General features: G+C 39.3%; 6 protein-coding genes and 3 long non-coding RNA genes across 17 annotated transcripts; 2 read left to right on the top strand and 7 right to left on the bottom strand.

Annotated features, from left to right (window-relative positions):
* Positions 1-2: 2 nt before the first annotated feature.
* Positions 3-2,282, bottom strand: LOC124350864. Of its 6 annotated transcripts, none has more exons than XR_006921207.1 (6): positions 2,165-2,282; positions 1,150-1,218; positions 984-1,083; positions 730-865; positions 543-619; positions 3-476 (listed from the first exon to the last, which is right to left on the bottom strand). It is a non-coding gene; the product is annotated as an uncharacterized LOC124350864 (long non-coding RNA). The 6 variants fall into 6 exon arrangements; XR_006921204.1 differs by lacking the exon at positions 2,165-2,282 and adding an exon at positions 1,321-1,590 and having other exon boundaries at positions 1,150-1,240; XR_006921205.1 differs by lacking the exon at positions 2,165-2,282 and adding an exon at positions 1,285-1,589.
* On the top strand, positions 1,878-7,974 carry LOC124350925. The gene is made up of 3 exons (XR_006921286.1): positions 1,878-2,239; positions 6,753-6,970; positions 7,868-7,974. It is a non-coding gene; the product is annotated as an uncharacterized LOC124350925 (long non-coding RNA).
* Positions 7,975-8,470: 496 nt separating this feature from the next.
* LOC124350899 lies at positions 8,471-9,728 on the bottom strand. Its single transcript, XR_006921258.1, has 3 exons — positions 9,178-9,728; positions 9,051-9,099; positions 8,471-8,975 (listed from the first exon to the last, which is right to left on the bottom strand). It is a non-coding gene; the product is annotated as an uncharacterized LOC124350899 (long non-coding RNA).
* A 1,236-nt stretch (positions 9,729-10,964) lies between these two features.
* Positions 10,965-12,932, bottom strand: LOC124350625 (mucin-5AC-like). Its single transcript, XM_046801414.1, has 2 exons — positions 12,482-12,932; positions 10,965-12,408 (listed from the first exon to the last, which is right to left on the bottom strand). Exons 1-2 carry the CDS (start codon positions 12,739-12,741, stop codon positions 11,139-11,141), a joined length of 1,530 nt encoding a protein of 509 aa, XP_046657370.1. The 5' UTR covers positions 12,742-12,932; the 3' UTR covers positions 10,965-11,138.
* A 515-nt stretch (positions 12,933-13,447) lies between these two features.
* Positions 13,448-17,749, bottom strand: LOC124350753 (neurotrophin 1-like). Of its 4 annotated transcripts, none has more exons than XM_046801580.1 (8): positions 17,348-17,749; positions 17,161-17,280; positions 16,942-17,087; positions 16,749-16,854; positions 16,347-16,483; positions 16,167-16,273; positions 14,144-14,365; positions 13,448-14,067 (listed from the first exon to the last, which is right to left on the bottom strand). In XM_046801580.1, exons 7-8 carry the CDS (start codon positions 14,342-14,344, stop codon positions 13,591-13,593), a joined length of 678 nt encoding a protein of 225 aa, XP_046657536.1. In that variant the 5' UTR covers positions 14,345-14,365; positions 16,167-16,273; positions 16,347-16,483; positions 16,749-16,854; positions 16,942-17,087; positions 17,161-17,280; positions 17,348-17,749; the 3' UTR covers positions 13,448-13,590. The 4 variants fall into 4 exon arrangements, with proteins under 4 accessions (XP_046657536.1, XP_046657538.1, XP_046657537.1 ...); XM_046801582.1 differs by having other exon boundaries at positions 17,161-17,227; XM_046801581.1 differs by lacking the exons at positions 16,749-16,854; positions 16,942-17,087; positions 17,161-17,280; positions 17,348-17,749 and adding an exon at positions 16,557-16,646.
* Positions 15,015-15,791, top strand: LOC124350781 (protein spaetzle-like). Its single transcript, XM_046801611.1, has 2 exons — positions 15,015-15,119; positions 15,188-15,791. The coding sequence occupies exons 1-2, from the start codon at positions 15,102-15,104 to the stop codon at positions 15,788-15,790; spliced, it is 621 nt and encodes a 206-aa protein (XP_046657567.1). The 5' UTR covers positions 15,015-15,101; the 3' UTR covers position 15,791.
* Positions 17,750-18,204: 455 nt separating the features above from the next.
* LOC124350665 lies at positions 18,205-19,783 on the bottom strand. Its single transcript, XM_046801464.1, has 3 exons — positions 19,659-19,783; positions 19,485-19,579; positions 18,205-19,417 (listed from the first exon to the last, which is right to left on the bottom strand). Exons 1-3 carry the CDS (start codon positions 19,729-19,731, stop codon positions 18,368-18,370), a joined length of 1,218 nt encoding a protein of 405 aa, XP_046657420.1. The 5' UTR covers positions 19,732-19,783; the 3' UTR covers positions 18,205-18,367.
* Positions 19,784-20,201: 418 nt separating this feature from the next.
* Positions 20,202-21,257, bottom strand: LOC124350754. Its single transcript, XM_046801583.1, has 2 exons — positions 20,925-21,257; positions 20,202-20,853 (listed from the first exon to the last, which is right to left on the bottom strand). Exons 1-2 carry the CDS (start codon positions 21,191-21,193, stop codon positions 20,415-20,417), a joined length of 708 nt encoding a protein of 235 aa, XP_046657539.1. The 5' UTR covers positions 21,194-21,257; the 3' UTR covers positions 20,202-20,414.
* Positions 21,258-22,591: 1,334 nt separating this feature from the next.
* Positions 22,592-23,694, bottom strand: LOC124350769. Its single transcript, XM_046801600.1, has 2 exons — positions 23,328-23,694; positions 22,592-23,244 (listed from the first exon to the last, which is right to left on the bottom strand). The coding sequence occupies exons 1-2, from the start codon at positions 23,600-23,602 to the stop codon at positions 22,866-22,868; spliced, it is 654 nt and encodes a 217-aa protein (XP_046657556.1). The 5' UTR covers positions 23,603-23,694; the 3' UTR covers positions 22,592-22,865.
* Between the last annotated feature and the right edge of the window lie 1,162 nt (positions 23,695-24,856).

The following is a 24,856-nucleotide window of genomic DNA, read 5'->3' as shown; positions in this document are numbered from 1 at the left end:
GTTTTTTTACACATAACATACACACATAACACATTTACAACACATATACACATAATTAACCCATTGGCTGCCACGCCATACAACACGTAGGTTGTTTTCTACTCCCTACGCGCCATGTCTTAAGGATCCATGACCAAAGTGGGACTTGCCATCTGTGACAAGTCCGGGCTGACACGGTGACAGGAGAACATGGAATGCACACCTTTAGAATCCATCACCGCATCGAAAACGGGGAAGTCCCTATGGTGCACTGCCAGGGCCTTTCGGCAAAATTTGGGCTGGTGCTAAGAAGAAGCTAACATGGGAATAAAAAGGCGTGGCAGCAAACGAGTTAATTAACACAAAATTCATACCAATAACAATAGATGATCCACGTAGAACATGTTATGCAACCGCCACGTCGAAGTGATGCTGACACCCGTCTCGAAGAGATGTTCAGTCTGTAAGCCGCATCCTCTTGGTCATTATCTAAATGGCTACATCAATGAGAAACCAAAATTAATAACAAAATTTACATAAACTGACACGACAAATGAAGTTACATTGATAACACCAGCAATCAGGTTTCCTAAGCTATCCAGAACATGAAATGAGTCAAGTAAGGATGCAGCAGCTTTCCCTATGAGAGAACATACAAATGATTCAGTTAATAGACTTTCGTTAACTAGTCAACATACAATACTATGAATGGACAGAAACTACAGGGGTTATAACAAAAATAAAACTTACAATTCTCTGAAGAAAGAAAGTAACTTTCCTGCCTGTGACTGAGGCAGCAACAGAAGCCATCTGTGTTTGAGTTAGACTCCTAACTGTCCTTTGGCATTGACCTTACTTTGGCATCAAACAGTTAATCATGTTGAATCTAAAGAAAATACGGTCAATAAATATTTCAACATTAATGCAGTACGCTAAAGTTTACTGCAAACACAGCAAACTGCAACTGCAACCTACTACTTGAAAAACATTCAGAAAATACCTACAACATAGATTGGTATGTGCCCTGCATCTTTTCACGTGACTTCTCGCTGCAATAGACATGAAGATTACCCATGGTCTACATTATGTTTCCCATAGCTTTCCCTATGACAGAAAATGCAACTTATGACATCAAATAAAAGTTTAAAATTTCTGAATGAAGAACAATACTTGTCTGTCAAACGGTACTTGTAGAAAATTTGTTCGGAAAAAACAAGGTGTCCACGCTGAGGTAGTGATCTACCAAGATCAATAGAAACTCCTGATAATTCCGTTGAATATGAACACATACGGAATAAATCTCACCACAAACAAAATGCACAGAAATAAACTTGGATTTACTTGGGAATTCATCGGTAATTTTCAGGAGAAAATAGGAAAACTTTTGACAACAAAAAAGCAATCCGCCATGAATCCGACATGGCAAAGAGGACAAATGCCATCTATTTGACACCTTCGAAACTCGGATGACTCAAAAGCAATTCAGTTCTTTAGATACTTATATAACTTAAACGGTGCACTTTTATTTGCTTAAACCTAGCTGAAAGTCCTTAGAAATTTACCCAGAACAAAGTTCACTTTTTAGTTTTATGCAAATTTTCCGGAAGTATACCGGAAGTAGCCATAGCGCCTTAACCATTGAGCTGTCGACCAAATAAACCAAATATTCGTTATCTCCATGAAATTTGAGGTCGATTTTGTATAATTTAAACGAAATCCAAAATTTGGTCAAAATCGAAAATTTTCCTGAACTATATAGTTCAGGAAAATTCTCAAAACCGGAAGTACGCGTACGTACAAAAACAAACATGAACTTTATCACAAATTTTACGAGGATCACGATTATGTGGTCCTTTTGTGCGTCGAATGAATATTTACTGAACTACTCACTGAAATAAGAAAACCGGAAGTAGAAAAAAATAACTCATTATTAAAAATCTAACAAGTGAGCTTTGTTGCTGAAACAGAAAGTGACAGTTATCACCCAAAATTTCTTTGTAGAGCAGCGAGATGTACAAAGTAAACGTAATTAAACTGAGCCGAAAACGATCAAAGGCTATGCCGTCTAGCGTAAGAAAATTGAAACGTTTAACAGTAACATGAAAACAATGTCCGCTCTAGCTAGTTGACAGTTTACACTCATTGAAAGAACTTACAAAACATAGAAAATAACTTTGATACTCACGTAATATTCTCCCCTCGTCTTCATAAAAGAGCCACCACCGCCGCATCACACATCACAACAGACGAAATCACCAAGGTAAATACAATAAGAAGAAGGCAGATTGACATTGGTTATGGGCCCTGTCCAAGGGGTCCGCAACTCAAATTTGATTTTAAAAATAAGCTCATTTTTTTTGCTTTCCTATCATTTTTTTCCTTTCCGCCCCTTTTTTTATTTTTTTTATTTTCTTTGCTTTTTCTACTTTATTTTCTTTTTTTTCCTCATTTTGTTGTTTAAGTAACTTTATTACTTTATTTTTTTCCTTTTTTTATTTTTTATTTTTTTTTTACCTTTTACTTTTTATTTTTTCGTAGCCAAAGGCTACAGTGAGTATATCATTGCGGCAAATGAAGTCCCTGATGCAGTCAAAACGATTGAAATATCCTACGGAAGTAATAGATCAAATAATGAACTAGAGAAATGTTATTTGCCAATTATTTTTATTTCAAATAAGACAGTTTCTTCAGGAATTCGGTCAAATCTTTTGCAACAGTAGCATTAAACAACAACTGTCTCGATTCTCCAACATTTGCATAACATGGATCGGGTACACTACAAAGATATTTATCGCAGGAATAAAACCCAATAATTGATAAATCGCTGTCGATGAGCTTCCCCGTTAGAGTGTTATCTACTTCTTCCGCTTTATACCAATTACATAAAGCGCATATTTTTTCGGACTGTCGACTGCCCGCATCCCATTCCCACATAGGAACAGATTTGTTGGTATTGAATTCGAAAGCGAAAGATATCACCCGACCAATGAGAAATTTAGAATTATCAGAACATTGAAACACGCAATAATCGCCAACTTGAATTTTTGCGCGCTTCTCAACTTGTTTAATGATATGCTTGTTTTGCTCTGTGAAGCTCACAGATTGCATCACTCTAAGTCGCCTGTCGTTGCTTAATTTTTTTACGCCGCTTTCGAGGTACCACACTATCGAAGATTTCTTAATTAACCTAATAGACCCGTCTTCGCTATGAATTTTCACGAAAGGGCTGTTTTCAAAACTAGAATAGTTGTTCGTAGTTAGGTTAGAATAATCTTTAAGGTTTGCGCTTTGAATAGACCTCAATAAATTTACCCTATCAACGCTAACAAGCTCTTCAGTATTCTCTTCACAATCTTCATCATCATCTTCTCTTTCATTGGCATCGTCATCGTCATCTAAAACGGCAGAACTTCTGGGTTGAATCGGACGGGTTTGATTTGTTTTCAAATTTCGCTTAGCCAGATCTTTTGGGAATAAATACTTTTCGCGGCGACGACTTATCCTCAAGCCTGGCGCAAGATAGAAAATGAAATTAAAATTAGGTTTTATTTATTTCAGCTTTTTTTTCAACTAACCTAGCAGTGCTAGTTCCGCTTCGGCATCTTTCTGAGCCTGAAGAACAGTAATTTCCATTTCTTCTTCGCTTGGTAGTTCATGAATAGGGTGATGAGCAGCAATATCTTCATCAAAAGTTTTTCGGTTTCTTGGATAAAGAACACCATCGTTCATATTTTCAGCAGTGGCCCGAAGACGTACGTCTACTTTTCTCCCCTTATCAACCGCAAAATTTCTTACGCTGAAATTTGTTTGGGTGGATGAGGTTGAAGAAGCGGACCGTAGCAATCTAAACAGTCCCTCACAAGACTGGCTTGAAAATTTCCATGGCATCAACAGTTGAGGCAGCTTTTCTTTCTTAAGATTGATAATAGTCAGAAGTAATGAATGGGCATTAACTTCGACGCATTCACTTATGTTAGGTGTCACAAAGTGCTGCTGTAAGTTATATGTGTCATCGCAAAGGATCCAAAAACGCCATAAGCGAAGGGCGAAATTTACAAACCAAATTTTGTAAATCCTTTCTAATGGTTTTAGCTTTTTGTCTAAATAACTAGACGTGCAGTATTCAACTAGTTTCAAATAAAAACATGTTGCCTGTGAACCTAATTGTATAAAAAAATAATAAGTATGGTTGCTGCAAATTTCATATTTCGTTATCTGATCTTATACCTGGCACATGAATTGCTAATAAATTTCTGATGTTGGGGTTGCATAACCTTTCGACGGCATCATAATTCATTTTATCGTGTTGGTTGATATCCCCATCTCGCAGTAGGTGCAGGTCCTTCGATACTCTCCGGAGTAAATGTTCCAGGTCGGAGCAGCTCGCAACTTTATTACCTAGAACCATGAATATTCCCCTTTCTCTCTTCAGTAAACGCACCCTAAATTTTGCACCAAGATGAATAGTGTCTTGGACGGGAATTCTTTCCGTGACAACTTGAGCTGCGAACCAGGTCCATTTTTTACTCAAGCGAAATAGAGGGTTCTCCGGCTGGATTAATGTTGTTTCTAAATAATAATAAACTATTTAGAATTTTAGCTTTACACAAAATTTGAGGCATGCTTACTTCTTATTCTAATAGATGTAGGGCAAGTTCCTAAGCTAAGAGTATGACGCATCATTTTCAATTCCCTTGGGTCGCCATCCGCCGAATAGGTATCGACCCAGATCCCGTTTCTTTTCAGTTCCGATGTTACGTACGCGATCCGATTTTCCACATCTGATGCAGTAAATTTGTTATTTGTCGCGAAGTAACAAATGCGGACGGGCTCGGCGTTTATGGCCAAAGGTTGTGCCATGATCACCATAATAGAAGAAGCCCGCTGATAATTGCAAAACATGTCAACTATATTTTCTGCATTCAAGGCTTTGGATAGTCTAGAGTCTGGAAGACCTGGCAATTAAAACAGAAATTAGCTGCGTGAATTCTTTAATAAAAGTAGTTTTTTTGTTACCGTTAGAACTCAAAGGAAGGCTAAAGCCAAAAATTCTATTTGAAGTAGAGTCGTATTCCCTTATTGCAACTACTGATGTTGCATCTTCTGCCAATGCCACAAGGAACGGGAGATTTTGCTGACGAAGGACTTGTACTAACAAACGGATATTTACTTCCCCTTCATTTACGGGGAAATCATAATCTTTCATTTTTTTATCTACAGTGCGCCGCGAAGGTAGCGCACCTTTTGAATTTGCTGATAAAATATTGAAAAACTTCCCTCCCCCCGTAATGAGCGCATTCATACAAAATTGGTTGATGACCTTATCGTTATGACGTCGTCCCCTAGGTTTCTTGTTTTGGTTTACGCGCGCTTGTTTCTCGATTCTGTCAAACAGTGGGGTGGTATTCGAGTCATTTGCTAAGTTGACGTCGATTGACTCGTTGTCGGCGTCGACTGGGAAAAATCCGATTCTTCAAGTCTTGGGTTTTTACGCGGCGGTTCTCCATTGCGATTATCGTCTTCGTTGGCCGCGTTGTCGTCGTTAGACTCATTCCTGCCATTATTTGTGTTACCAGTATTATCGGCTACACCCACTTCATCTGGCATTTTGTGCGCAGTTCGAAGATGGGTCATATATGATGAAATCTTCCACCCTCCTGAGCTATCGACGGTGACTTTAAAAGGCCGATTACTGCATTTCGTGCACTTGATTCCGTTGTCGACAACTTCGAAGTCAGTAGAGGTAACGTTCAGTTTTAGTTTTGTTGATAAGAACCATTGCTGTATATACTGTTGGAGGGTCTTGCCTTTTCTTCTAACCAACAAAGTGATTTCTTCAGTTCCCTCAGCCGAGTTTGTTTGGTCAATATCTAAAATTATGTTATCCGTGTTGGCGTTATGCCTCTGTACTTGTCTTTTTTTGCGCTGGAGGTCTGTCACGTTTTTAAACTTGTCATATAGATAACACTTTTCATAAGATTGAACTAACCTTTTGCACATAGTCACTGCTGCATGAATTGAGCATTTCTCACCGGCAAGTAATTTAAATTGTTGGGGTTTATCAGCAAAGAATTCCCCAAATAATGCAATTCTATCTTCTTGAGTCATTTTCAAAAGTTCTTCGTCTGAAGCAAACAATGAACGCACGTCTAGCTCAAGATGTTCAAGTTTTTCTATGTTGATCATGGAAATAGTTCGGACGCTATTGAATTTTAATTTTTCTAATATTAGCTGTACCTGAGGACTTAATTCCACATCATATTCACGTAACAAGTCAAAAACACTGGACGCTTTGTTTTGGTGTGCCATAGTTGCAAGTCAACAGAGAAATTACACGAAAATTGTTACCGAGAATCTCGAATGTTTACTACTGAATAGCCCCTTGTCTGCTAGGATTTTTCAGGAAAAAAAAAAAGGAAATTTCCTTTTTTTGCTTTTATGCCTTCCTTTTCCTTCATTTTTCTCCTTTCCTTGTTTTTTCTTACCGATCCCTTTCTTTTTTCTATTTTTTTTACTCCGGCTCATTTTTAATCCTTTACCTCCCTTTTTTCATTTTTCTTGCTCATCCTTCCTCTTTTTGGTCATTTTATTGTGGCAAATTTGAGTTGCGGACCCCTTGGCCCTGTCTGTCTATGACATCTGATGGTGATTCCAGATTGTTGACGAAATATCATTTACTGCTACCTTTACGTATCACGTTTTTAACTTTTATCTTTATTCCTGTCATCCTGCACTTTGCCTTACTTGTGATAAATCTTTCTATTTCCCTGTAGGTCTTGATGGCCATTGATTTTCTGACTGTTAATGGAGCTGCTGCCTAATGAGGAGTTGGTGAAAGGTATGCTTAAAGCAGTTGCTGCTGCTGGCCTTGGTGTCTCAATTCCATTTGTGGTTCGTTAATTTGTCTGCCATGTCAAATCTCTTCCTTTTGTGACTAAAATTTCATCTGTGCAGTATTATGAATGATTGAGGAAAACTGATCTTACATGATGTACACTCTCGTCCTTATTTAGGCTACATATTTGTAGCTGGTGTACAAATTCGTCTTTGTACACCTTTTGTACACCTTTTGTATATACTGTAAAGGAAAAAACGATTTGTACGCCTCCTTTACAAGTATGCAAATTAGGTTTTTTCGAGTTTTTCACTCTTTAAGCGAAAGGAAGAGACCCAAAAATCTTTTTTTCTCTCTTCGTTTCTTCGTTTCTCTCCCATCCCTAACCGCCCTAATCTCAAGTTCTTTCTTGAAAAGCCGCGCGATGGAAATCCATAATGGCGGCTAAAAACGAAAAATGTTTCTAAGTCCCATCACCGAAATTCAATGGTGCTTTTAGATGAAAACTCGATAAGTTGTTGGCTTAATATATTGTTAGCAAGCTCTTTAATTCAACAATGATTGCAATCAATAGAAATCTTGAAATTAGAAGTTTCTTTCTCTGCCCTAAGAATTAATTGGTATTACAAGCTTCCCAACTTGATATCAATAGCTGGTGGCACAGCGGATAAATACTGGCTTGTAAATCTGAGGTTCCGGGTTCGACTCCCGAAAAAAGCAAATACGTTAATGGCAGTTGGTGAAAGACATTAGAAAGCCATAAATTACAGAATGAAAGGAGGAAAATATCAGATTAAATGGAGTAAAGGTTAATAGAGATAAAATAGAGGGAAGCAAAAATTTTTTCCTTTCATTCTTGAAAGTGGGGGATGGGTGAGAAAAACGGTGGTCGCGCGAATTTGATAAAACAAAGACGTTATGACCTCGTGCCGGGTATACAAAAGGTGTACAAAAAAAATATGTACACCTTATGTACACCCGGGTGTACAAGCTTGTACCCACTTTCATTTAACACCAAGTATGTACACCCTTTGTACGCCCAAAAAGGACGAGAGTGTAGGAGTGATTTAATTCACAACTGCTTGATCAAAAAAATTTGGGCCAAACAAAAATTTGCACTGGGATAATTACATTGTTTATTCTTCAATTTCAGAGACACAAACTGACTAGCTAAATAAACACTAATTACTAGTTTGCAAACTTATAATCAAATAAGAATTCTTCCTGAATGTATCACAGGACAGCATCGGCAACATACTGATAAATAAGACAAAAACAATGGAGGGCCGTTTTAGCTGGAATTGAATCACAAAACAAGTGTCGAAAAAAACTGAGTGTTTTGCTGGCCACTTACACAAGTCAGGTGGGCAATTTTAATCCTAAAAATACCAATTTTAACCTAAAATCTTAATCCCGTTGGACAAGAACTCCACCTATCCTCGTCATCACACACATTATCAGAATTTATTACACACAAACAGACGACAGTAAATCTGTTATTACACACAAACAGACGACAGTAAATAAAAAGGTATATGACGAGAAGAAATTCACAAACATTCATAATTTCACACCATTCACAAACATGCAAAACAAAATTTGTTTAAACACACTCCAGGAACCAGGATAACACCATCAGAACCACCGACGGCATGTCTGCTTATTAGGCTAGATTAAATGGCTGTAGCAAAACATGTTAGGTGATCAACGAACTGCAGCTACAAACAGATAATCGTATTGAAACTATACACAATTACACAAATATGTCACTAGACTACCACTTTCAACACTAACTTATAATAGCTAGAGTAGAGACCATTGTTAACAGCATAATTTGAGTGAGTTTGAGAAGTTCAGAACAATGCAGCAGCTTTTCTGCGTTCTGCCCTCCCCTAAGTTAAAATAATAAATAGATCATTATCCAACACAGCAATGTAAGGTATTGCCAATAAGTTGTGAATCTCCCATAAATTTGAATAAAACTTTTGATTATAATTTATAACCTGACTGCAAAGTGACCCATGAATTAGAGCTATACTTACATTGGATTAAGGCGATTAACAGAAAATTTCTACAGCCAAACCGCCGCCCCGTTTGAAGGATTACGGTTCTGACTAATCTCTTCCTAACCTCAATCCTTAGAACATTTTAATTGGTTGATCTTTAAAACAACCAAACAGTAATAAAGTAAAACAAAAACCAATAAGGCAAAATTGTAAATTCTTATAAATAATACCATAAGACCAAGATGAACCGCATAGTACATAGCCTCAGGCAATCATTTCCTAAATGGCCAAATCAATAATAAAGAGTTACTGACACAATTTTTAGTTGAGTGACACGACAATTGGAGTTACAAATACATATGATAACACCACTCAGATTTCCTAGTCTATCCAGAAGACAGAACACATCACAAATGATGTGATGAGGATGCTTACTTTCTCTACAAAAAAAATTATCTGTTAACAGAACATAAATTATTACTCTACACACACAATACTTACACTTCAACACAAACAGATAGAAATACTGGTCTTTCTAGACTTTATTATGACTGTAAGATAGGCTTGTTCAGGCAGCTGTTAACCATAAGAGATGATGAGATCCACCTGTTTTAATCAATTAAAAAAAAAAGACATTAATATTTCAACATTAATGTGGCGTGGTGTTTACCTGCATCTTTTGAGTGAATCTTTTAGAAAACAAAAGGGTCGGTGGTACTTTTCTTTTAACTGTTCATGTTCCCCTTAGTTAAAATGATAAACTGATCATTACCTCAGCAATAAAGTGAACAATGTAGTTTACTGTAAATAAGTAGCGTAGAAATTGAATAAGTTGCACCAGTTAATTGAATCCCCAGTAAATAGAATTAGAACAACCAAACGTTTCATGACAACAAATCGTATGACACGCCACGCCACCTATTGATAAGTTTGAAACTGCCATGACGATAGCGGCATCTAGTTTACAAAATCAGAAACTAACTTCTCGAACGAATTATAGGCAGCTCTTCAAAAAGATTGATTTGATTATACCTGTTACATGTGAAAGACAGATCCAGAAACCAGATTCCTGCATGTTCCTGCTATTAAGGCCAAAAGTTGAAGCTTCATGAATTTGGAATGGGACTGATACAAAATACTTCATTTAATTCCACCAGGTTCTTGTTCTTCATTGGTGAATGCCTATTAAGCATAAATAAATGCAATACTGTTAACCTAGATTTGTTGAGGTGTAACATTAGTCGACAGCGATAACACAGAAATATTTTCTTGTATAAAACAACTCCACTTGAGCATGTAGAGATTTAAATCCAGTGCAGCAAATCTATCTATACCGCGTTTCTCTTCGACTGATGTTATCTTGAACGCTTAAGCATACACTTAAACTTGACTGCTTCGTTTGAACCACGTGTTAAGTGTGAAGGGGGAGCGTTGGATAACACAGAATTGCGATTCGACAATCGAGAAACAAAGAGCTTTAAGTGGACGCTGATCGTATTATTAAAAACAATCATTTCAATTAATTAAACACCACGCTAATTTGTAAAGCCTAAACTAAATTACTAACAGAGACCGGCCCAGAGACCGAGGTGAATTCAAAACAACACTGAGTCGGAATAACCAATAACGGCTGGACACGAGAAAACGGAAGCCCGAAATGGAAATGTGAAAATATCAAAATATGGAATGGTCTGGAAAGCAGTGATGCCGAATTGCCAATATATTAAGTTTGATGCTGCCAAATAAAATGTCTAAAAATTAATTTTGCTAAATATGAAATTGAATTCATTTCTTTTTTTATCTAGTTATTACCGCAAAATGATAAAAATAATAAAAAAACTTCCTAATTAAATTACTTTATTTCTATTCCTTGAAAATTTGGCATTTGGAAACGACCGAATTTAAAATTTCTGTAATTAAAAAAAATTTCACTTTCAGTGTCGAGAACAAACAGGAAAAATTTAGTTCTAGTCTTTTCAATTCCAAACTTGGTGTCAACGGGGAAGTAATACACGTACGCAATCAAATTTAAAAAAAAAAACTACAAGTACATTTATTTTGAATACCCGAATACAAATAAAACAATGATTCATAATTGAATATTTCACTAGAGGTAAAATTCACACGGGAAGTTTATGAAACAATTGTTTAAGTCTTGTCTTAAGGTCGATTTTGATATCAAGGAAATAGTTAAGCATTTGCAAAAGACTGAATTTGAATTTCTTCCAGTGACAGTGAATCAAAAAAGGGCGTTCGCTTGCCGGAATACTGTTAGTAAGCTTTCCCGTTCTATAGCCTGGAGAAAATTCTCGGCATAGTTAGGTTAGTCCTTCTTCGGTCGTGTCATTATTCACGACCGTTTCAGACACTGGTAGGTAAATCGTGGAATCGCCAAGGGTTACAGGAGAAGCTGCTGCTACGTCAGACACTGTATTAACGGTAATAAAAGTCCCATAATCGATCGTTTCAGATGAGACCATCGAGTAAGTTGACGAAATTGGAATCTCGTCAGAGACCGTCGTAGAAGGATAAATTGGGGATTCGTTAGTTGTAGAAGCATTAAAGTTATTAATGCTATAATTTTCCGTTACAGGGACCGGAGGGAAATTGAATATGATCCCATCAAACACCGTAATAGCAGAGATTGTAGTATGAATAGGGATCTCGGCAGTGTCCACGGTAGAATCAGTGGAATAATTATTTTCAGTACTATTTGCAATGGCAGTAATGTTGTCGTAATCGACTGTTTCAGGGACTACTGGAGTGTAAGTTGGTGGATACTCGTTAGACACCTCAATTAAAATGTGAATTGGGATCTCGGCGGAATCCGTAGTGGAAGATACATGAGTAGTTGAATCATAAATCGTTTGAAAGTGAGTAGGATAAATAGCAGGAAAAGTAGAAGGACTATTTTCAGTGCTGTGTTCTAGAGTAGAGTTAAAGAATGCAGTGGTTTCAGGAACCGGAAGGAAAGTTATAACTGACGACTGGCCGGAAACTGTAGAAGAAATAGAACTAATGGGAGTTGGAACTTTGTCAGGGTCCGCAGAGGAAGTAGTGGGCATATCGATCACATTATCGACCACTTGAGAGACTGTTGGATAAGTTAAAGACTGGCTCGTAGGAGATTCGGTAGAAATACTACCATCAACGTTCATTACATTTGTTGTAAATCCATCTATCCCCATGGAAATAAAAGGAAAGGTGAAACCCTCGTTATTGTTAAGATAATTAAGATCAGTCGATGATTCCGCTTGGTCATCTTCGCTACAATAAGCGTAAGGGAAACCTGCCGGAGTACAACCCCAAACTACACCAATTGTGGTGTAACCGGTGGACACGGTCGTGGTTTCCGTAAAGGTAGCTGTAAGGGTTGTTGTTTCCTGAAGATTAAACCCCAAACAAGAGAGGAACTGGCTAAAGTTGACTGTAGTTTTCCCGCAATCGCCGACTGTGATGCTCTTACTCCGTCCGCTAACCTCCCACCGTCTAAAAATGTTCTGCAAGTCGTAATATCGATCGTCCAACGAACTGATGATCGAATCGCCATTGTAACTGAAATCATTCGGAGCAAGAGTAGCTTCAATCCTGCATCAATCACATAATCACAATTATATCTTAGTCGAATAAGAAAAAGTTAAAAGTAAATTTTATTATTTACCCGATAACCGCAGATGGAATAATTGAATCTAGGTCGCCAAATTGAACCATGTGTGGTTTCTCTTCAATTCCACGCTTTCGCCGACATTGAGAGACTTTGCCGGACGAGATGAAGCAGACTGTGGGCTGGAATCTGAAGGATGTGGAAACTTCGAAGGTGAGCAACGTTACTCCGCTAAACAATGGTTGGCCACCAAAATTAATCTGAGCCCCGATAACAGACTGAAAGCCAATAAAGTAAACGATTAGAGTTGATAGCATATTAACATGGGATATAAAATGCAAGTTATGTTTAAGGATAGAGCAAAAGCGGATGCGACAAGAGTCGGTGAAGCACAAAAACTTTATAGGATGTCGTCGGCTCTTTTATTGTCTTGGAACCACCTACAAGGATGTGTGTCGTGTCGGTGTGCTTATAGTAGAGGAAGTTGGTTGGTTGCCAACTTTTCGCCATGTAAGAAAAACGTGGTAAAATATGCTCTATGACAAGTGCTTTTAAAAAGAAACCAAAAGAAGGGAAATAGTTTTCTTATAACCTCTGAAAGATAAATTGGTAACGTTGACTTACCCAGATCATTTGTCCACGTACACGCCACTGCGGTCTTGAAAGATAGAAGCCACGAAACAAACCGAATATTCCGATATTTTTCAACATCAAGATAGAAGATGTGTTATGCGCCAACTCCATTCCATCAGATGAAAGGTAAGATGAACTAGATTTTCGAGAAATATGTATCACGAAACTGCAATCTCGTGGAAATAACTCCACATAGTTTCTCCGCGGTCGCCAAAAATCTGGTAAAACAAGTCTGTGTGTTAGTTTTGCGCGTTTAAAGTTTACCTCGGTATCAATTTGTAAAGGAAATGTCACTTGCGTGTTTTGTTCTTACCCATTGCGGGATTTTCTCAGCCAATTATCTATACCGTTAATTGTTCTTTTTGAAGAAAAACAAGAAATAGTAGCAGCCAATTTGAAAGTTCGTTTTTATTATGAACATTTTACGAAATACTATATCGTGATTTCACATATGCATTAATATACTTTACCTAAATATGTCTATCGCATAACTTTGACGTGATCTCACATTTCTATATAAGGTCTTAATTAAATTATAAATCGTGTTGGGGAATGTGGCAAGAGCAGGCCGATGGCAACTTGTAGATGTCGATGAAGATTCCCTTCTGGGGATCGCAAGGATCGAAGGAAAGCATCCGCTGGTAAACATATTTTTGCAGACATTTGCTGCCGAAACAAGGGGCCAAGGTGCGACAAGATGCACCGGGGAACAAACAAGTTTCGACGCGTTGAGTCTGGGTGTATCCGGGCCAGGCGTTTTCTTGGACGATGACCCGCCATTCTCCATCGACATTCACTGCTCGGAGTGGGCGAGCATAAACGACGTCGCTAGGGCAGATGTATCCTTCACCCCCAATCCAGTTGCCCTTGTCAAAGGTCTTGCCGTGGTATTCGGAATAGTCGAAATGTTTTTCTGACAAAGAGGTCAGTCCATCGACCAAATTATCGGCCGATTGATCGGCAACATCGGCGTATTTCTTCAACACCAACGGGTCGTAGTCGATGGCGTACTAAAAAAAACGTAACGGCGATAAGTTGAATTTCGTACGATCTACTTTTTAGTGATTTAGGAAATGTGTTGCCTACCTTAACTTCCTTTTCCGGATATTCGGGGTCTTTGACACAGAATGTGAGGGTTCCGTTTTTCGAGCAGGTTGGTGCCTTTCGTGGATGGCAATAATCATTTTCGCCTTTGTACTTTTGGCTGTAAGCCGCTGGATAAGATGTCTTTGGATAATTGGTAGGATCGAAAGCAGCTTCCGCTTCCGGCTCGGCAATAACTCCCATCAACACGGAAGCCAGACAGATCTACCGATGTAATGAAAAAAATTACGTGAATTAATAAGATTAAAATTGTCTTATTATACAAGAAATAATTTGTTTTCTACTTTTATTTCTCTGCGCAAAATGAATATTGATTAAACTTACCAATACAATTTTCATTTTCAAATAGCTGAGTGCTGGTTCTAATTCAGAAAATGTACAAGTTACCAAACTGTGTTGATGCTTGTCAGTTTTCAACTGATGCAAATTACAAGGAGGGAAAGGGTTTTATACCCAAACTTCGTTTCAGTGATCAATAACCTAGGACTTGGGAGTAAGAGATCCAACTTTGAGGTTTTACATATTGCATAACAGACTCCCAAGTTTCAGTTACTGATGACTGACGATTTCAATGAGGATAACTGACTCTCACTTTCGTTGTGGTTATTGTGGTGGTAGAGGGAGCTGTGAATAAAATTTAGTGGACAATCAATTGCGTCACATTCTTACTTCATCTCTCTGTTACTTTGTAACAACCCAGCGCTCTTCAATGAAATGTTTGAAATCGTGTTGATTTTCAAAATTCGCCACAACCTCAACATCTCGCTTGCTGGAACTATTCAGTCGATTGGAAGAGAAAGTCATTTCGTCAATTGCAAGTTGTAGCATACGAATGGTAGGGGGCCCTATATAAAATGCGGATGGAGCGTTCAAAACACAAAACATTCCTGATCAGAACCCCAGTAAGATAGAATATCTCTCCATTTGTACCAGCACGATAATGTCTTTAAAATCAGTGGTAAGTAACACCATAACATTTGACAATAACGTTGACATTAATTTAAATGTTCCAATAATCAACTATAGATTTTTGCATCGTTGATGGTGATTGGAGTTTTCTCCGATCCGGAGCCCAGCAGTTACAAAGTCCCTCCTTCTTACGGTGCCCAGCCCAAGTACGAATACGTCGAGATTCCGCACTGCGCCAAAAACACGACCAAGTCTTGGTGCCTGGAAGACTCTGAATATCCCCAACACGAAGTGCAACAAGCCCTGGACCAACACTACCAAGCCGTCGTGGCTTTCTACAAGGACAAACTGGCCAACACTGAGAATTCAGTCGACGGACTGGACAAGTTGAACGACGAGTTTTACCTTTGCCCGAGTTCCACCGATTACGTCCGTCCTTTCCGGGCCATCAACGTCGACGGCAAGTGGCGCACCATCGTCAACGGCGTCGAGTCTTACGGCATCAAGTACACGCAAACTGCTCGAATTGAAGAATGCGACGTGGTCGTGGGCACCACCTGCCCCTTGGTCCCGTCCTGCTACGAGTCCAAATGCGTCCAGAAAAATATTTTCCATCGCTTCTTGGTCTACAACCCAAAAGACTACACCTTCCCTTTCGCCATTGAAAAATTCAAGTTGCCCGGATCGTGCGGATGCGTTGTCGGAGCTTTCCACCTTTAAAGTTTAAATTATGACTACATAAATAACACAATAAATAAACTGGATATTTGCGACATAATTTGGATTCCAAATAATTTTTTTGTATGCTGCGATAAAATGCGAAGGTCCTAACTCTAACACTTCGGACTACGGAAAATCATAAATAAGGATCTTTGGTAAAGATGCAATACGAACTTACATATTAATTGAAAGTAATAAGAAATAGCAATTTTGGGAAATTTTACATAAGGAAGCGTGAACGTTTTACGTTGCCGTTTGAGGATTGCAAAAATTAGCGTTATGAATCTCGTTTTGGACATAACATATCGGAACCACACACTCTTTGCTCATCTGAAAACAGGGATGATGCGATTCGATTGAAAAGAAATGTTCATACCTTCCTGCAAAATCTTCGACGATGACTTTTCGGTCGAACGGTCGTCCACGTGGAGAACTTTCTTCAAATCCAGATGCAGATGTTATTAAATCTCTAAAACACTGTTTCTAAATTGACGACGAAAAAAGGATAAATATGTTTCACTTTTGATGTGAATTCTAAGGAATCATAGATATTTACCCCAGAATAAGTGAATGCTGATGAATGTTTCGTTTTGATGGCGTAGAGATATCAGGGGTGTAAATATCTGGAACGATCCTTTTCACTGTTGACTTACTGGAGTTGAGTATATGCTTCTCCATTCCTTTTGGCATGATCTGTAATTAGATGAAATATTTTGTTGTTAATGTCAATTAGTAGAAGTGTGTATTGTGAGGTGTGGTAACACACATTGCTTGGGATCCCTTCATCAGGCTGGCTCATCGCTGGATTCTTCATCAAGAAGAAACAACTTCAACAGCCACACTGTAATTGAGAAGCCTAGACTTCCAGTTGTTTGTATTTTTAGCTAAGGGATCATGTGGCATGGTGCAACATTGGACAGGACAGGACAACAGGACAGATTAATATCCATAAACCTACATGCAAGATCTTTGACAGTGACTTCTAGGTGGCCTGGTCGTTTACATGGAGAACATCTTCCAAATCTAGGTGCCGCTGACGGCTGAGTACTGAAAAGTTCACAACACTGTCCCAAAAAAAGACAATGATGAACAAAACTATCAAAAATCATGTTTCACATATTTTTAAAATTATAAAATACAGCTATGTTTACCCCAGTTTTACTGAATGCTGGTGAATGTTTTGTTTTGATGATGTGGAGATTCTCTATCAGGTGTAAATAAAAATTTTGAACATTCCTTTTCATGTTGACATCCTAGATTTATTGTGCATGTTCCTCTATTTCAAATTTAGGATAATCTATAGACATGGAAAATATTGCTGGTAATGCCAAATTTTAGTAGTGAGGTTAGGGTCGGTGTAGATAACACACCTTGCTTGGTTGTTCACTTCATCAGATACTCGCTCATATCTGGATTAAGTAGGAACGACTTCAGCTGCTGCATAATGGAGAAGCCTAGACTTTAGACTGATGTTCGCTGGCACCATCCAGCTATGTGATGTTGGAGCATAGTGGTAACATTGGACACACCAAGAAGATGCATAAAGGAAAAATTTACCTGAAGAGTCTCTGTTTAGCGTGGAAAGATTGAAAATCTTAAACAGGCAAAAACCCCTATGCCTTGCTTCCTGTAAAGATGCAGTATAGGAGAATCCTGGGCTATTTCCAACTTGTCCATGATTTAACTGCTTTGCTTCAACCACGTGTAGGTTGGATGGGACTCTCGTGAATAACACACTGAATCGATCACGAAACAAAAGAGAACTTTACATACAGAAATTTCTGGCAAATGCTCACACTACACTGTAACATTTCTTGGTTTCAACTAAAACTCATGAAACTTTTTAAGTTTATAACGATGAAAAAAAGCCCAACCGAACCGAATCATGCTTTCTAGCCTACACGACACGTACGACGACGACGATAAGGTACGACCGGCGTGAATCTTGGCGGGAAACGGAAAGCTCCAGTCAGCAGACGAACTTCTGTGATGAGTAGCGAATTAGCGATGCTGCCAATTTTGTTTGTTAATCAACTTAATATTCAAATTATTCAAATCCCTATGATAAAATTTTGTCAAAAATATTTTTTAACTGTTTGCAAATGTTTCTAAAGTGTTAATTGGATTTTATTATTTTTTTATTTTAAAAAGTTGAGGCATTGTCTAAGGAAACTTGCTGATTAACAACGATGAGTATTGAGTATCCGGCAAAAACATATTAAATATTTGACCAAAATCAATTAAATTGTTGTGAGTGCTTGATAAATAAAACGCAGTAGTTATACTTCTGCAAGTAGCAAGGTTTCGTCACAATTCAAACTCTCTTATCGGTAACTCGAGAGTTATTGAGATTAATCGATCAAGATTATAAAATACCGGTGCCGAGTGATAACAAAAGGAGACAACTGTGAGAATGACATGAATATACGTGTTGCTTTTTATTCTAATAGACTAATACTCTCGTGTATACGTAAAGAATGGCGGTACATAACAAGATAACAGAAATGCACTGATGCTTTGAACTGAAACTGCGGGTGTCTGGGCGCTGCTGGAATGATGTAAATTCCGGCAACGTGCTTAGACTAACAAGCCGATGCTTCCCAAGTTTGGTGCGTGAGCAACGACGTTGTGCAAGCCGGCCGCCGTGCAGCAGAACATGTAACCCTTGGGGATGTCGAATCGGTTGGACCAGCTCATCCATCCCACCTGACTGCAGACATCCGTGCAGAAAATGTCGGCTCCTGTGACCGTCGTCAAATGCGGATTGTTGATGCCGATGAAAGCCGTGGCTTTGTTGCTGGCCGGATCGTGGACCACCTTCCAGTAATATTTAGGAGCCGGAAGGACGTTGTTGTTGTTACCATCTGTAGCCAAATAGATTGGCTTTTGGACGCCTTTGACGTCGGCCAGCGTCAGGGTTTCAAAAGTGCCGGTGTAAACCACCACATCGATGACTCGGCTAATGGCCAAGTCTCGAGTTCCAAATTCCAGCGCTTTCCAGTTGCCATTATTAAACGATTGCCATTGCGGGGCAGCATTGATGTAGTAATAAGTGGCGTCCTGACTTCCGGCGTCGATAAAATCACCATCCGGCGCCAAATGACCGCGGGCGAAATAGTAACTCTTGGTAGTGTCAATGTACTGAGCTCCTAGAGTGCTGGAACCGACGATATCGGACACGGTGACCAACTGGCCATCTTGGCTGTAGGCCGTTTCGACATCGACGCCGACGAAATAATTGCCTTTGCGGAATGACGGACGGGCGTTGTCCTTATCGTCGGCGGCGGCGTTGGCGCCGTAAATGGTGTGAACAGCGTAGAGGGTGTTGTCGTTGGACTGGACGTGGCAGACGGTCAGCTGATTGATGTAGGCGCTGTTGACTTGCCAACCGATTTCGATCTTGGTGCCGGTTGTCGAGCAGGTGCCCGTCTCTTTGATGGTCTCCTTGACGACGGCGTTGCATCCTAATGAACTGTAGCCCAAATTCTGCGTGCCGATCTGGAGGTTCGTGCCCGCAGTGGCGCATTTGCCCGAATTGAACTGGGCGTCGGTGGCGATCAAAAAGTTGTTGGTACCTTCGCAAGCCACCGTGATTGTCTGACTAGCAGCTAGCGTGATTGTCCGGACCTGGTAGTAAAATATTAATTGGAATCAGTTTGATCAAAAGAGATTTAATTTTAATGTTATTTAAGACCCCATTTTTGAGAGTTGGCTGGATGATGTTGTTGGACGAGTCCACGAAATGAGGTGGGTAAGTCGGTGACGACGTATCCAAATTAAATGTGCAAACTGTTTGCCATCACAGTGTGAAATGACAATGAGTAAAAAAAGGATGGCTGGCGAATTATCTTATTTAATTATAACTTACCAGCAGACACCGGATCGGCGACCAAACAGGCTAATAGCAGAACAACTGCCAACAGCTTTTTAGTGATCGCCATTTTAATAATTGTCGAGTTTAATTGGTGTCAACCGCTTCCACTTCGACCTGCGTCTGAAATGGGCATTCATGTGATCCTTGGCCATTATGGATCAGCTGGTTAAAATGCGTACGACGAGTTATCAAGTGAGCAAACACATATGAGTGGTGAAAACAATTGATACGACTTTATCGGATATACCCAGTTATGATATGATGCAATCTATGGCACTCTGTCTGCGACAGATGTACTCTTTGACCGAATAAACCCAACAAATGCGATATAAGCTAATATAATACAGCCTGTGACTTTCAGTGCGATAGTTAACGGTGTCAGTATTTGAGCCATCAATAAAATTCGTAGCCATATAGTTGACGTACTATACAATCTTGTTTGTTGATTTGGCTATACGTTGGCCGCATATTGATACAGCTGTCAGATATCGGGGACTTGTATAATCTTATTAGAAATTTAAAAAACGCCACGAATCGAAGCGGAAAGTCATTTATTTCATAACTTATAACTATGCGCTGGTTATTGCTTGTAATCAAAATGTTTTGAAGAATAAAATGTAAAGATAACTAATAAAAACAAAATAAGTTAGAATAGAAATTCTACTCCGGTTGGAATTTCCAATGGGGGGATTTAAGTGATTTAAGTTCAGGAGAGAAATTAAATAATTAAAATGGCATAGAAGAATAAGTTCACAGGTCCCCGACTTCTTGCATGTTTTTCGAGAAGAAATATTGCGGATAATTCGTGAGTGGGCCTTCAGTTGTTGTTAAATTCGTTCCATCCCAAATAACCACTTCTTCAATCGGGCAATAAATGTAGGGGAATCCAGCCGGAGTGCAGCCCATCACAGTCATTCGATTATAGCCAATCGATAAAGTCGTGGTTTCGGTGAAGGTGGCCGTCAGGGTGGTCGTTTCCTGGACTGTCATCCCCAAACAGGAGAGGAATTCGCTAAAGTTAACCGTCGACATTCCGCAATTGCCAACCGTGATGATTTTGTTTCTGGCTCTAGCCTCCAATTGTCTGAAAACGTCCAGCGTGCTGGAATACGAGTCGTCAAACGAGCTGACAATCTTATCCGCCTGGAATCTTGATCTTGAAAGGATCGGGGCATCGGTGGGTTCGATTCTGCAGAACGTAATTCAATTTAGCATCGATAAAAACCGATAAAAACTTGGAGTTAAACTCTAGTTATATACCCAATAACAGCCGATGGAGTAATTTCCCAGTTGTCTTCTTGAATAATCAGCGGCCGCTCTTCGATTCCGCGTTTCCTCCGGCACTGGGAAACGGAAGTGAACGTGATGAAGCAGGGCGTCGCTTTGGTCACGGTCGACGTTTCGGCCGTGACGGTGAACGATGTCACTCCGCTGAACAGAGGCCCGTCGAGTACCTGCGAACATCTACAAGAGCCTACCAAGAATAGTCCTATCACCAGTAACATTTGGCAAATCAAACGGGTTTGCATTTTTTGTTCAGTCGAGCTTATAGGACCGGATCGGTTAAGCAGTCGGTGAGAGACAACATCTTCCATCGGACTGTCGTAGCTCTTTTATTATGTGTGCGAGTCCCGTATACAACGTCCAGCAAGGTTATAAAATGCGATAAAATGCCCTCTGTCGTTTCCTTGATGCAAATGAGGCGAGTTGTACGCTGTCAGCAGCGGAGTTTTATACCCATGGTGTTACAAAGAAGAAAAATGAATTCAATAAAGCGGATGAAACAAACGCCGGTCGCCGGTTTATTACAAAACAAAAGACAAATCAAACACATAAAACATCAGTCGGGAGTTAGATGCGCTACATGTTTTGGATTATTTGTCCAATCCATCTGGATGTCACAAAGTTCCGGGTCCTAGAATGTAAAAGGAAAGATTGCAACAGCAGCAGCAATATTTGTTATATCCCGGAATAACTCTCCAATAAACGTACAACAGTTAATGCTGGAGACTCGAAAGGTACATAATAAGGTACCAAGGAATCTTCTCGTGACGTTATTACTTTCTTATTGGCGATATTCATAATATAGGGAAACGTTCCGGAATGCAGCAGCATCTCCAATCGTAACGACGGCCACATTTGTCAGCCTCCAGATTTTTATGGAAAATGTTCAACGGCCGGTGCTGGAATATGAACATCGTCAAATGAATGAAACTGGAAATTCTGTTGCTGGAATTGAAACGGGAAACTGCGAACGCATTAGATTGAGATGCAAATCTTTCATCAATATGTTTGATAGGGGGGAATCGATTACGCGATTACGTTTTTGTTGTTGGGATATGATGGGAAACCGGCCTTGATGTGGGCAGGGGAACGATGACCTGTCGTTGATGCACAAGTCTGCATTTGTTGTTTCCTTCCAAATTTATTGGCTGTTTTTTTAAAGCCGATTTGGAATTCTCATTTCGTAAAATTATAATCAAACGACGTAATTTAGAACGATGCTGAGAGAATTCCGTACATTTCCTGGTTGCCCTATTACAGAAAACCCGTTTTCTAGAATAAGCGAAATAATTGGCCAATCGCCACACCTTTTTTTTTAATTATTTTGCGTCACACCTCAGCGCTAGGGTGTGGAAACCTGTCTAGGAATTATTCAGGCTTGGTTTCAACTGTCACAGTTTGTTATGGGATATGACCCAATTGTCATTTTATAGTGGTGATGTCATTTCCTATAGTTATTTGAGTTTCATTGCGCCTAATTCCTTGTCTGAACGAAATATCGGGAATTATTAGTTTAAAAAATACAAAATTAAACTGCCCAGAAATAAATAGCCTATACCCAAATTGAATAACCTTCAAATTCCAAACCTCGTCCCTCACAATAAACAATCTAGTTTTATTTTAGTAATAAATATAAGGCGTAATTTGTCTGCAAAGAAATATTTTATTAATTTAGGCCGAATAGATAATAAAGTGCATGCCTTTCAAAAACGACTTGGATCGAATTCAATCAGCAATATAAATAAATGCACTTTTTTAAATACACCAGAAAATTTTGAAAAAATTTTAAAGTTTAAGTGAAGAATAACATTTTGAATTCAGCAACAAAGTGCCCAATTTCTGGGGGGGATTCATCGGAAATCGTTTCAAGGGAGCCAGCATTTCCAGATCAGTGTTGAAATGGGAAATGTTTCAGATTTAAACTTCAGCAGCCACAGCAGTATTTTTAATAATTTTGTCACAGAACGCATAAGGAAATCCGGCCGGTGTGCAGTGCTTGACGGTCATTGTATTATATTTGGTTCCGGTGAAAATGGTGTCGGTGAAAGTGGCCGTCAGAGTGGTCGTTTCCTGGACAGTCAATCCCAGGCAGGAGAGGAACTGGCTAAAGTTGACCGTCGACATGCCGCAGTTGCCGACCGAGATGACGTTGTTCCTTCCTCTGTTGGACAGTTGTCGGAAAAGGTTTTGTTTGTTCAAGTAGGAGTCGTCAAACGAACTGAAGATCCTGTCGGCGTTGTAATAGTCCAACGCACTCAGGGCCCGTTCTGCTCTTGGAGCAGTCGTAGCTTCAACTCTGTTCAAATTAATTCAATTAGCCAAAGCAAAAATCAACGAGTCTATTAGGATTGAAATAAAAATGTTGACAAATAATTTTACCCCAAAACATTCGATGGATTGATGGGTTCGTCCTCAGAAACTGGATGAGCTGCAAGAATCAGTGGGCTCTCCTCAATTCCGCGCTTACGTCGGCATCGGGTCACTTCGCCTTCCGTGACGTAGCAGGACATCGTCTTGTTGGCGCTCGTCGTCATGACGGTAAAAGTGTAAGATGTCACTGCTGAAAGGAGCGGCTGGCCGTGAGGATTGAAGCTGGCCAAAGCCGAAGAAGCCAGTCCGACCAAGACCAAAAGTGCCAACAATTGATGAGACATGGTAGTTTAGATAAAATGGGTTGTTGCAAAGAGCTGCGACTGTGTGGTGAATTCAACAACAGTTGAAGCAAGACAATTTCTTCAACGACATCTTCTCTTCTTTTTATACCGAATTTCGGAATGGGCGTGATGGCGATCGTGACCTTATGACGTGCAGATGTGTCTATTGGATTGGAAATGTTTGATACAAAAAAAAAACATCGACTAAGAACAAGCGACAACTGTCCTTAGTTGTGCGGGTTCAACGTCACGCTGGCACAAACCAGAAAACAGACCAAAACAGCAAAAAATGGGCGATAGCAAAAAAAGAAACCTGTCCAACGGGGAGAAATAAGAAATGATCACGGTCCTATTTTTCGTGTTGTTTAGTGATCTTATCACCTGTATACATATAATGTATAGACTGGGTCCGCGCTTGGAATCCCGTGTGCTGTCTATAGATGGTTCAATGTCCTATAGCCTATCCTCTATATAAACATGTGGCGAATAATTTTGTCAATTCAATTGTTTGCGGGTGGTGTGAGGGAGATCTTGACAGATATGATCTACAGCACAGCATTCTGATGGTTAGGACCATGTATAGAAACATGGAAGAGATTGTGTTTTGCGATATCTTCTCGTGAAAATAAACTTCTCGTGAAGATCTTTTACTATGCAAATTGAATATCGATCTTCTTCAGAATTGTGTGTATGTAAACTGACCAACAAAAAATATGAGAGCAAAATTTATCATGCATTATTCATGTACTATTCGCCATCTTGTAAGGCCAATAAAGGCGCAGCTGAATTTCCAGTTTTATTTCGATTCAAAAACAAATATAGACAAGTGTGTCGTCCACAAACTCTTTCGTCTTTTTTATGGTAATAATAGTATCTAGGAAGGGAAGAGACCGCAAATGCCGCATCTCTGCTGTTGTCATTGAGCTGAAAAAAAAAGAACCACCCAATCTCGGTGACCTCCCGTCTGCAGTGATAAGCTTTTCCGTCAAGAACAGCACACGACTAAATAATAATCAGATGAAAATCCTGTTTTGCCATTTTCAAAAGTAGATGGCATGACGATGTTATAAGAGAATAAGGATAAAAATTATCACTCGTGCGCAATCTCGTTGAATAAGAACTTAATAGTATACAACATTGGGAACGCATCAAAAACCGAAATTGATTAAAAAATTAAAAAGAAAAAAAAAAAACAAGTCCCGTATAAAGTTTGTATATAATATAATCGAACAAACGCGCGGTTGAATATAAATT

The sequence above is a fragment of the Daphnia pulicaria genome, chromosome 7 (genome assembly GCF_021234035.1).
Source record: "Daphnia pulicaria isolate SC F1-1A chromosome 7, SC_F0-13Bv2, whole genome shotgun sequence".
In the NCBI taxonomy this organism is placed as follows: Eukaryota; Metazoa; Arthropoda; class Branchiopoda; order Diplostraca; family Daphniidae; genus Daphnia; species Daphnia pulicaria.
The sequence above is the reverse complement of the archived record's forward strand: the minus strand, read 5'-3'. Positions and strand labels throughout refer to the sequence as shown.

Excerpts from the sequence above, each read along its gene's own strand:
- LOC124350625 (XM_046801414.1), bottom strand. The coding sequence starts at position 12,741 with ATGCTATCAACTCTAATCGTTTACTTTATTGGCTTTCAGTCTGTTATC. Across the intron at positions 12,409-12,481 it reads ATTCCATCTGCGGTTATCGG|GATTGAAGCTACTCTTGCTC; the intron begins GTAAATAATAAA and ends TGATTGATGCAG.
- LOC124350753 (XM_046801579.1), bottom strand. Across the intron at positions 14,068-14,143 it reads ATCCGGAAAAGGAAGTTAAG|TACGCCATCGACTACGACCC; the intron begins GTAGGCAACACA and ends CGTTTTTTTTAG.
- LOC124350665 (XM_046801464.1), bottom strand. The coding sequence starts at position 19,731 with ATGGCGATCACTAAAAAGCTGTTGGCAGTTGTTCTGCTATTAGCCTGT. Across the intron at positions 19,580-19,658 it reads CGCCGATCCGGTGTCTGCTG|TTTGCACATTTAATTTGGAT; the intron begins GTAAGTTATAAT and ends GATGGCAAACAG. Across the intron at positions 19,418-19,484 it reads AGCCAACTCTCAAAAATGGG|GTCCGGACAATCACGCTAGC; the intron begins GTCTTAAATAAC and ends TTTTACTACCAG.
- LOC124350754 (XM_046801583.1), bottom strand. The coding sequence starts at position 21,193 with ATGCAAACCCGTTTGATTTGCCAAATGTTACTGGTGATAGGACTATTC. Across the intron at positions 20,854-20,924 it reads ACTCCATCGGCTGTTATTGG|AATCGAACCCACCGATGCCC; the intron begins GTATATAACTAG and ends TACGTTCTGCAG.
- LOC124350769 (XM_046801600.1), bottom strand. The coding sequence starts at position 23,602 with ATGTCTCATCAATTGTTGGCACTTTTGGTCTTGGTCGGACTGGCTTCT. Across the intron at positions 23,245-23,327 it reads AATCCATCGAATGTTTTGGG|AGTTGAAGCTACGACTGCTC; the intron begins GTAAAATTATTT and ends TAATTTGAACAG.